Source organism: Eurytemora carolleeae, unplaced genomic scaffold, assembly GCF_000591075.1.
Source record: "Eurytemora carolleeae unplaced genomic scaffold, Eaff_2.0 scaffold319, whole genome shotgun sequence".
Classification (NCBI taxonomy): Eukaryota; Metazoa; Arthropoda; class Copepoda; order Calanoida; family Temoridae; genus Eurytemora; species Eurytemora carolleeae.
In genome coordinates, this window is record NW_019396209.1 from 37,282 (window position 1) to 49,408 (window position 12,127).

A 12,127-nucleotide genomic window follows, 5' to 3' on the forward strand; every position below is an offset into this window, starting at 1 on the left:
TACAGGGTGTCCCACAAAACATGACATACAATACATAGTTATTTTTAGTTAAACAAATCTTTTGCTTAATTATATTTTACTTTGAAATCAATTTCAATATAACATGACTCTCATATATTATTTGTATTGATATTTGGTATCAAACAAATTGACAAATAATGGAAAAAGGCATTCTAAACTATTCACCAACTGTCATGTTTCGTGGGACACCCTGTATAATATTTTTAAATACTTGGGACATAAAATGTCGTCATCCAACTGTGAGTTTGGTCCACTTTAGTATTTAATCACTTTGTTTTTGAATAGCGAGAACTACTAAGTTCTGTTCAACACGTCTACTTCTTTTTTATATATAAATATATATATAGCATATATATATAAATATATAAATATATAGCATTAAACGTTTATGAAGATGAAAAGATAGGGCAATAGTGAACGTACTTTTTTATAGCTGTTTAGTTCACTGTGAATAGATCAGAGAGCGGCCTAACCCTACTTATCTGACAAATTTTCAGTCACTGAAATAAAGCGTTTTCTTGCATATTTTTACTACTTTTTTTCTGCGTGGCCAAAATAGGATATTGACAAAAAAGGCTTGTTTTCTGCACTTTATGTGGCTCAGATCTTTTCTCTTCTATTTTTTAAATAAGCTTTTTTGTTTTCAGGTTCCTCATGTAGCAATAGTCGGACTAGCTATACGAGACTTAATAGTGTGTCTTATAGTCATTCCAGCAGCTATAGGTAGATAGATATTTAATATTTTAAAATAGATATTGAATATTTGAAAATAGATATTAAATATTTGTAAATAGATATTGAATATTTGAAAATAGACCTTGGGCATTTGAAAATATATATTAAATATTTGAAAATGGATTTCAAATATTTGAAATTAGATATTGAACTGAATATTTGAAAATAAATATTATATATTTGAAAATAGATATTGAGTATTTAAAAATAGATATTGAATGGTTGAAAATTAATATTAAATATTTGAGAATGGATATTGAATATTTGTAAACAGATATTAGATATTTGAAAATAGATATTGAATATTAAAAAAAATGGATTTTGAAGGTTTGAAAATATATGATAAATATTTCAAAATAGATATCAAATATTTGAAAATAAGAGAATGCGAGCACAATTGTTATAATAAAATTGTAGAATATGGAATCTTTCCTTGACAAAACCATTTTTCCCTGTTATTTTTTAGATTGGTTTATAGTTGGTTTATCTACCTGGAGCGGAGGAGACGCTTGGTGTGCAACAGCAATATTCTTCGACTTTTACTTGAACGCCCTGTACCCCCTTCTACTTATTACGCTTTGCGTCATCCTGTACACAAGGAAGGTGCCCCCTGTCCTTCCACCTTCCAGGTATATTACACCCCTAGATTCAGGACATAAATTACGTTTTTTAAAGGGACTTTATACGTAACTAGCTGGAGTGCCCGGCGTTGCCCAGGAAATTTTGAAGAACGTTTTTACTTTTTTTTATAGAGAACCCTCTCTCCGTGTATCCAGCAGAATGTCAAACAGGAGTGGATATACCCACCGTACACACAACTCACAACAGCAAAGATCTCAGAGTTACTCCGGACAACAACAACAACAATTCAACTCCAACAGATTATCTGTACCAAACCAAAGGGTGAGAAATGATAATACAACTTTAAAAAAGTATTCGTATTAAAATGTTTAAAAAGAATGTCTGCATAATTTTATGGAAAAAAAATCAATTAAGAAGTGACATTATCGACTCTTAGTAACAATGCAGAATATATTAACGTTTTTCTATCTTGCAAACATATCAATTCTGTCAATTTTCTTTTTTGTCTCTTTTGCAAAATGTTCTTTAAAAAGGACCTCGACAAAAATCTATTGAAAAATGAACATCTCTATAATTTTTGCCCAAAAATGGTTTAAAGGGGCAACATTGAGACACTTTATTATAGCAATAATCTAGTTCAGTTTAATATTTTTTATCCCTAATCACTCTCATTAAATTCAGATTTTCTAATTCTTAAAACACGCAAACCTGATGTTATAAACTTAGATTTTAACTATTTAATCTAGCAGAATTCACAATTTGAAATTTCAAAGGACATCAGGTTTTAAGGATAATGGGATTGGAAAATAAGAGTTTGAGAATCAATTCAATATTTTGATAAAATCTTTTTTCTTCAAAGATGCAAGGGCATTCCCCAGCCGGAAGTCAGCAAGGAATGGATCCGGCCGGATTCAGGAAAGGGTTTTCAAAGAGTTCCAGAGAAAACTCTATTGCAGGTGCATCAAACTTTACTAAATATAGGTGTTGGGTTACCCATTAGACTTTTTCCCGCCTCCATATATAGGGAGCGAAAGGATAGATTTCAATATCCAGGGGGGGGGGCTCGAATTGGCGAAAACTCCATTTAATTTGTTTTCTGCAGGCTCCGAACGAGGATATGATATGGGAGTCAGAAATGGTTCAATAGCCAGCCGGGAACATCGAGCCGGATCCGTAGCTGGCAGTCGGGGAGATCGAGCCGGATCTGTGGATAGGAGCCGGGGAGATAGGTCGTCTTCAGTTCCTGGGAACCGGGGCTCAGGGAATGGATATTTGGCTCCACCTCAACGCCAGGTAGTTAGAATCTGGATCCGGATTCAGTTAATCAGCATTTTTCCGGTGTATGATGCGGATTCGGATCCAGGAAGCTGTAAAAGACTTAAAACACAGGGTGCTGCAGTGTAACTTAGGATCCGGATTAAAAGGATTCATCTGTTTCCGGTTTCTTTAATCCGAATTCTGGTCCAGGTCTCATGAATCTGAATAACAGACAATAGACCCAAAGGACAGTGTAAAAGCTGTAATTTTGGATCCAATCAAGACGATTTTCGTGCACTCCAGTTTCTTCAATCTGGATCCGGATCCGGATCCAGGAAGCTTTATAATAATAAATGACAAAAATTAATGGGTAGTTTTAAGCCTGTTACTTTTAAATTAAATTTTACAGTGAATTGGATTTGATTTTAATAGATTTTAAACTGTATCTGTAATAGAGTATTGAATGTAAATAATTTTCTTGTTCCATGATTTCGAAGGAAAAGGGGGGAGGATGGAGGTAGCGGGGAAGGGGTGGATGTTAAGGCTGAAAATTAAATTAAAAGACAATCATTATTGCAACTAGCATGGTCTTCAGTGTTTAAATCCTATCCAGGAAAACTGAGATAAAGCTTATAATATCAAATGTGTACACACAACCTATTCCCTTGGCATTAGTTTACATATTCTCTATTAATTGCATACATGTAATAATCAATAATGATTGCAGTATATGTATACAGAGTACAGAAGGAATTAAGATAATAATTTGGTTTAAAGGAACCAAGTAGATTGTCAAGATTGACAACTAATTTAAAAGAGACTGTGAGCGTAATTTTATGTGACTCTCCTTACAAGGATGACAATGCCCGATTTACAAGGGTACCCTTGAATTCTTAATATGATCAAGTATGTGGAAGATAACGTCGTTTTTCTGACTCGAATAGAGATTTTTCTGTGAGTTTCTTTATTGCTTCTTGTAAACAAGAAATGCGCAAGTCACTTTTGCGAAGAAAAGGTAAATGAAAATAATTAATTTAAAGAAACAAAGTCATGGATATCTAACTCTTACTTGATCAGAGCTGAAAACTTTAGAATGGTGGATATCGGGATTAATGCTTAATCCACTCTTTTTCTTAATCTCGAGATTAAATATTGCTTGTTCTCCTCTCATTTTTAATCTCCAGATTAATTATCCGATTCTAAAGTTTTCAGCTCAGAACAAGTTTTTAAGGGTTCGGTTGTAAATCGGGCATTGCAATTTTTACATGAAGGACCACCGAAAAGTGAAAATTAAGTTTACTGCAGGTTTTTTTTAAAGTAAAAGGTATTAACAGTAAAAATTAAAACATCATTTTTGTTTGTAGATGCGGAGTGGTTCCTCCCCTTTGAAGATGGTTGAGGAAGAGTATGCTCCTAGTTTGATTGGATCTGACCTCTGGGACGCCGCCAGCCTCGGATACCCCGGCCTCGACGAGTTCGAGATGGATCATGAGGATGTAGGTTCATTTAAACGGACTATGCGTTATTAAGTTATTATATAAGTATATTAAGTTTAAGCATATTAAGTTATTGAAATATTACATAATTATTTTCAGTTATTAAGTTATTATATAGTTATATTAAGTTATTAAGTTATTATATAATTATATTAAGTTATTAAGCTATTATATAATTATATTAAGTTATTAAGTTACTACATAAGTATTTTAAGTTATTTAGTTATTATATAATTATGTTAAGTTATTAAGTTGTTATATGAGTATATTAAGTAATTAAGTTATTATATAATTATATTAAGTTATTAAGTTATCATATAACTATATTAAGTTATTAAGTTACAATATAATTATATTAAGTTATAAAGTTAAAATATAAGTATATTAAGTTATTATGTTATTATGTATGTTAAGTTATTAAGTTATTATATAAGTATATTAAGTAATTAAGTTATTATATAAGTATATTAAGTAATTAAGTTATTATATAATTATATTAAGTTATTAAGCTAGTATATAAGTACATTAAGTTATTAAGTTATTTTTAAATTATTTGTCCCTCCATAGATAGAGTTGCATGTCCGATTCACAACGGTTCCCTTTGAACCTTGGTTTAAAGGGAACCATAGACTTTTGATTTTTAATTTGTTTGAGCCAGACAAACAACGACATTTTACACGTTTCGTCTTTATATTCCATATTTTTACGTGTCTCCCTGTACTCTAGGATGAGCCGAGATTACGTGAATGGTTACAATGGTTCATCCCAGTTATCTGTCTTTTATCCCTGGGCTTCGGTATACCTGCAGCAGCTAGCATGGAGACAGGTAGAACACTTTATATCCCCCGTATCCCATTAAATCCCTGAAGCATCTACCATGGAGACAGGTAGAACACTTTATATCCCCCGTATCCCATTATATCCCTGAAGCATCTACCATGGAGACAGGTATAAAAATGTATGTCCCGGTATCCCATTATATCCCTGCAGCAGCTAGCATGGAGACAGGTAGAACACTTCATATCCCCGGTATCCTATTATATCCCTGCTGCAGCTCGCATAGAAACATGTGGAAAACTTTATATCCCCGGTATCCCTTTATATCCCTGCTGCAGCTAGCATGGAGATAGGTAGAACACTTTGTATCCGCGGTATCCCATCATATCCCTGGAGCGTATAGCATGGAGATAGGTAGAACACTTTGTATCCGCGGTATCCCATCATATCCCTGGAGCATATGGCATGGAGATAGGTGGAACACTTTATATCCCCTGTATCCCATTATATCCCTACAGCAGCTAGCATGGAGATAGGTAGAAAACTTTATATCCCCGGTATCCCTTTATATCCCTGCTGCAGCTAGCATGGAGATAGGTAGAACACTTTGTATCCGCGGTATCCCATTATATCCCTGCAGCATATAGCATGGAGACAGGTGGAACACTTTATATCCCCCGTATCCCATTATATCCCTACAGCAGCTAGCATGGAGATAGGTAGAAAACTTTATATCCCCGGTATCCCATTATATCCCTGCTGCAGTTAGCATGGAGACAGGTAGAAAACTTTATAACCTTAACGGTGACCCATCATATTCTTCAGATTGTTCCCCTATACCAGCCGTAAGCAAACAACTTTATGTCCTTATATAATTACACATTTCTCTAATTTAATAAACTGTATCTAGTTAACTCCCCTGGTTGCTATGTGCATGTGAACCCCTTCGAGAACCCCAACAGCTACATTATCAACGACCCTGGGTTCAACTTGATGATATGCTCCGTCGTGTTCACGTACATAGCCCCCGGCCTACTCATGATCTTCTTCTCCCTCCTACTCTGCACCACCAGGTGGACAAAGGTAAGGTTAGATGCTAATGGAAGGGCATGTCCGATTCACAAAGGTACCCTCTAAAACTTTTTTTGAGCAATAATTTGGAAGATATCGTAGTTTTTCACTTTCCAAGAATAACCATGATTGGAAATATTTAATTTTCGAAAAGAAAAACATGGATATCTTATTCAGTCATGTTCCGAAAAAAGTTACAAACCATAATCTTTCATACCAGGGGAGGAAAGTTGTAAACCATAATCTGTCATTCAATGGGAGGATAGTTCCAAACCAAGATATGTCACTCCAGGGGAGGAAAGTTCCAAACCAAGATATGTCACTCCAGGGGAGGATAGTTCCAAACCGTGCCTTTTCCGCATTTTAATGTATTTCAGAAGTGTAATTAACATTACTAGGGTTGAAAATGAAGGATAAAAAATAAACAGGGTTTCCAAGATATGCATTGTTTACTATTTACTGTTAAGAACAGGATGGAAAACTGAACCGGTTCTATAAGTTGTGTATTGTTTACTGTAAACTGTATTTGTACAGGATGGAAAACTGAACCGGTTCTATAAGACATTTTTTGTTTACTATGTACTGTTATGTACAGGATGGAAAACTGAACCGGTTTTACAAGATGTGTATTGCACTCTGTGCCTTCTTCATTGCCGTTAAATCTCCAGTCGGTAAGTAAATTTTTTATAAAAAGTGGTGAGTTAGAAAAATAATTTGTTTTCAAATCAATACTTTGCATTGTCTTAATTTCATATCGTAGCAATTTTCTTTAATAAAAAAATGTAAAAAGGGAAAAATCTGATTTTTTTTAGAAAACATAACTTTCGCTCTTGGGTGAAATCCCAATCTTTAAAATTTGTTGTTCTAACTTTTTAAAGATTTTCAAATTTCAGAATAATTCTAATTTATTGGTCTCCATGGAAATTAATAAAAACTAGATAAATAATGTTTTAATTTTAGATATTATCCAGTTTAAAGATCTAATGTATTCTGTTTAGATATTATCCAGTTTAAAGATCTAGTGTATTCTGTTTAGATATTATCCAGTTAAAAGATCTAGTGTATTCGGTTTAGATATTATCCAGTTTAAAGATCTAGTGTATTCTGTTTAGATATTATCCAGTTTAAAGATCTAGTGTATTCTGTTTAGATATTATCCAGTTTAAAGATCTAGTGTATTCTGTTTAGATATTATCCAGTTAAAAGATCTAGTGTATTCTGTTTAGATATTATCCAGTTTAAAGATCTAGTGTATTCTGTTTAGATATTATCCAGTTTAAAGATCTAGTGTATTCTGCGTATGGCTCCAAGCAAGTGAATAGGCTACCAAATACATTGGGTAAAATATTTAAATAATAATTGATAATTTTTTTCTTTAAAGGACTGTACACGTGATTTCATGTGGATTGAGTGGATTGTCCGATTCACAACGGTTCCATAAAATATTTGTCTGATCAAGAATGAATGAGATATCCCTGATTTTTTTAAACGTTGGTTATATTCAATTGCGGCTTTTCTCTAAATATGTGACTTACGGATTTTTGCTAAAGAAGAAATGGAGACAATTTTGAGAGTTCAAAACTTTTCAAAGCATGAAAAACATGGATGATATTCTAAATACTGGAAAAAAGACACAATGAGAAGTTGAAGTGTAAGAGATATTAACGACTTTCTGACCTCGTAACCTTTCTATAGGTTTTTAGTATAAGAAAAACAAATTTATCCGTTTGCACATTAGAAATCTAAAACATGCATGTAAAAACATATCAGACGTCCATCTTAGTTTAACGTGCTAGGTCTACAGGGTTACCTACAAAGGATGATCCTATAAGAAAGCCGACTTAAAACTCTTCAAATATAAAGATTCCAAGGTTAAATTAAGTATTCTGTTAAGTGCAGTCTTCTGATGGCATTTATTTACTGATTTGGCAAAGAAAGAAAAAATCTTACAGTGACAGGATCCCGAATATAAGTATAAGGACAGTACAAATTCTGAAGTCTCATCCTTTGTGGGTAGCACTGTACTTCTCAATTTCTAGGAAGCTGTTTAAAATGTCGTCGTTGTTACAAGGACATTTTTAAAACTTTTATTGATAGGATATCGTTAAAGAATACATTAGGCCCCATTTCTCTTCCACGCTTCATAACAAAGTCTTGTACACTACAGAGTCTCCCAAATATATTACATATATATATTCGGTACTCGGGAAACGTTTATCTGCATGATCAATAATTTGGAAGAAAATGTTTAATTCTAATAATTCTTAAATTGCTTTCCAACAGCAGAAATGCCCCGATTGTCAATGTAGTACTAGAAATCAAAATTTAAAATAAAAAGTTTTGAAAATTATTGTCATGGCTATCTAATTCAGACTTGATCAGAGCTGAAAACTTTAATCCTTAATCCCAATCGGTTCATTAATCTGTAGATTAAAAACAAGAGGAGAACAAGCATTAACGCTGATATCCACCGCTCAAAAGTTCCCAGATCAGATAAAGCTTTGTGTGGGGTACCACTGTAAAACGAACAACATTGCTTTCTGTAAATTAAAGTTCAATTAAAATTACGCCTATAGACTTTGCAAATATTTTGCTTAAGCCTTGTAACATTTTTTCAACTGATTTATTCTGAAATATCCAATAATTTCAAAGCTATGTGCACGGTACAATATGATGTACACCACTCTCTTTTGAATTCGATGAAAAATCCCTTTATAACTATATAATATAATATGTATGTAGAGCATGATGTTCTGATATTCTGGGCAGCTATCCTACCTGTTGTAGGAAATCCTATAATATATCTAACCTGTGTATCCGACTACAGGGTTAATATAGCTCAAGCTTGGAAGTTGATTACTGGAAAACAGGTCGGATTTGTTATTCATAGATTCTTCAAGTAGAGATGGGCTCGTTTGTTTTTTCAATTCGTTCGTGCGTTTTCTTCAGTCGTTCGTTTTCAAATTCCTCGTCATTTCTATTTATTTCGTTCGATTTCTAACTGAACAATCATCCAATTAAATCATTCATTCAGTAAAATTGCCAATTCAGTAACATTTTTGTTAAAAAAAAAGACTGTTTTTTTTCAACAGTTCGTTCAAAAAAACATTCGTTTGGCAAAATTTTAAAAGTTTGGTTAAAAAAAATTGTTCAGAAAAAAAGTATAGTTATTTGAGTTTGTTCGAAAAAATTTTAGTTTATTAATTTCAAATTTGGTCAAACGAACGATGATCGTTTGTTAACGGTCTGACTGATACATAAAATGTAAACGATCGTTAACAATTGTAAATCGTTTTTTTCGTTTTAGAAAACGATATTTTTAAAATTTATTCGCACGAACTTCTAATTAATTCGGTCGTTCATTATTCGCTAAGTTTTTAACAACAAATTTTGGTTCGTTCACAAAATTGATGGCCATCACTATTTTCGCGTTAATTTAAAAAGTCATGAGTCTTTGTTCGCCGAAAAACCCAAATCATCGAATCCCAATATCTTTACAACCTAATGGTATATCCCTTTGATATTTCAAACTTAAATTATTTCATCAAACGGAATTCAAACTTTGTATTTCTAAGGTCTACGACATTGGGTTGCAAAGATATAAGGAATAGAAGACTCAATTAATTTGGAGCACAGCAAAGTTAAATATACATGAACTCGTTAAATGATTTCATTGAGAGAGAATCAAATTATTTTTTTCCGCCCTTCAAAGTTCAAAAAGCTCAAAAAGCCCAAAAAGGAAAAACAATAATAAATTTCTTAAGCTACCGCTATTGAATCAAATCATCAGTTGTCTTTGGTATTTTTGAATTGAATTAGAGGGAAAAGTGTCCAATGTTATATTCTTCATAGGGTTGAAATAATGAATGGTTACTGGTTAATATGAGATTCTTAATATAGTTTAGAATAAGAAAAAAATGCTTTATTTAAATAAATTTATACAAATTTATACACAAACTGTTTGAACTGTTGAAACTGCTATTTTTTGTTGTTGTAAAACTCTTTGCCTTTAATTGGAAATACACTTTTTTAATTAATATATTTCTCATTCAACCTTCACAATTACACAGTTACACATACACTTTTTGTAATCAACCGCTGATAACACACATTTTTACAAAGAATTATTTAAGTTTTTTAAAATGTTTTTTTTTATAAAAGATGCCTTTAACAATGTAAAACCACCGCAACCCCAAACTATTCATATTTTCCGGGTTTAAACTTTCAATTTAGAAATAAGAAGAGAAGAAAAAATTCAAATAAAATTCTTTTTTTTACATAAAAACAAAAACATTTCTATCAAGTGATGGAACATGTCAAAATAAAATATAAAACAAAACTTGCTGAATAATGATTGAGAATTTATCCGAAGTTTCTTTTAATCTTATTTTTATTATTAAACGAAGAAATTGAATCTCTGTTTTTGCCACAAACTCTGATTTTCTAATCCCTATATCTTTGCAACCAAATGTCCTTAGATATTTAAAACTTAGACTTCTCTTAAACATAGTAATCTAAGTTTTGAATATCAAAAGTTTACACTATCAGGTTGCAAAGCTAAAGGGATTGGAGTTGATGGCAAAGACTCAATTCCATTTGGGAAAGTCTATAGAATTTAGCAACAAAAGTAAAATGTCGATTGATTTAGAGAGATTGAGTTTCTCTTATTTTTCTGTTCTATTCAATAGATCTTCATGATAAGAGGAGCTATTTTTGAAAACATTAAAGATTTTAACCTCACGTGAATTTACTTTGGAATCTTTATATTTCTATTTCCAGGATAAAGAAGCACTGTATATTGATGAGTATAAGGATAACAAGCTGACAGAGGAATCAGATGTTTTGTAGAAATATATCAGTAGCAGACATTTTAGATTTTCTATACAGAGTTACCCAAAAAAGAATGAGACTTACTCTATATATATATAATTAATTTATAACAATCGGAAGAATTAATTTGGACATCTCTGTACTAAATATATTTTTTAAATACAGGAGGAAAAAAATATAAAATAATGGTTATTTTTATAAGAAAAAAGACAGAACAAAATTCGTATCAATTCTCATCCTTTGTGGTTAACCTTGTAAACGTACAATGTACCTTTCTATTGTAACTAATGATATTATACAAGAGGTGAGGTGACTGGAATGTTGTACGCATTTTATGTACATGCATACTATAACCTTTTTTTGACCGGTTCCAATATTACAAAGTTCGTATACAATTTTCTATTCCCAAACTTTTATAACTTGATTGTATTTTCATTATCCGTTATACTTTTTTAATTGTAAACTATTTTACAAATCCAATATACTCCACATAAAGTACAACATTTTACAAATCAAAAAACTCCATTTCAATGCATGTACATTCATTCAACACCATGTACATGTTTCTAAGATTAGCTAATTTAAATATTTTACAGTAATCCACACAAAAAAGATTTTATGGAAGTTTTATGTAAATTCACTTTTCAATGATGACAGCTTGAGGTTTTCAGACTAGTTTTCAAACTATAAACACTGTACACTATACAGGACGGGTTAGCAAGGTTTAAAAAAGAACTTAATTTTCTAAAGTTAAAACTGTCTTTTTGTCATTGAAAAACTTTAAGCGGAAGAATAATGAATTTTTTCATAAATCTTTATTGATATTTCCATGGACTCCAAGAAAAGCAAGATAATTTTAATAATAGAATAAAAATAGTGTACTTATCAAAACTAAAAGCTGTAACTTTCAATTTGAACATTTCAATTCATTTAATGGTAAAAACTCAAGACCCCGAAGAATTGATTTTTAAATTTTGTACGTTTTAAATAACATAAAATACAAGTAACTTTATTTCAACCATATTGTTATTTGTTTTATAACATTTTACAAAAAATAGAGTAAAATTTATTTTTAGTAAGTATATAAATAAACTCATTTTTGTTAAATAAATGTTTATTTTTAATGAGATTTAGAAGAAATAAGACCGTGATTGGGCAGTTTTTGCTGTCCATGTATTTTCAAATAATTCTTTACTTGATGAAAATGTCCAGTTCACAATAGTTATCTCTGTTTCCATAACTTCGGAGACACCAAAAAAATTTATAAAAGATTGTTTTATAAACCCAACGAACATATAAAAACACAAAACTTATCAAAACCCAAAATATCAAAATACAAAACATATCAAAACCAAACT

General features: G+C 31.6%; 1 protein-coding gene across 1 annotated transcript in view; it reads left to right on the forward strand.

The window, feature by feature from the left end:
• Window positions 1-11,822, forward strand: part of LOC111698230 (uncharacterized) — a 15,350-nt gene extending 3,528 nt beyond the window's left edge. The window contains exons 3-14 of the mRNA XM_023468514.1: window positions 669-744; window positions 1,223-1,385; window positions 1,509-1,659; window positions 2,198-2,294; window positions 2,441-2,631; window positions 3,960-4,091; window positions 4,818-4,917; window positions 5,779-5,951; window positions 6,535-6,610; window positions 7,204-7,278; window positions 8,682-8,809; window positions 10,719-11,822. Coding sequence (XP_023324282.1) covers window positions 669-744; window positions 1,223-1,385; window positions 1,509-1,659; window positions 2,198-2,294; window positions 2,441-2,631; window positions 3,960-4,091; window positions 4,818-4,917; window positions 5,779-5,951; window positions 6,535-6,610; window positions 7,204-7,278; window positions 8,682-8,809; window positions 10,719-10,787 — 1,431 coding nt within the window. The 3' untranslated portion in view covers window positions 10,788-11,822. The remainder of the gene's footprint in view (window positions 1-668; window positions 745-1,222; window positions 1,386-1,508; window positions 1,660-2,197; window positions 2,295-2,440; window positions 2,632-3,959; window positions 4,092-4,817; window positions 4,918-5,778; window positions 5,952-6,534; window positions 6,611-7,203; window positions 7,279-8,681; window positions 8,810-10,718) is intronic.
• The last annotated feature ends 305 nt before the right edge of the window (window positions 11,823-12,127 follow it).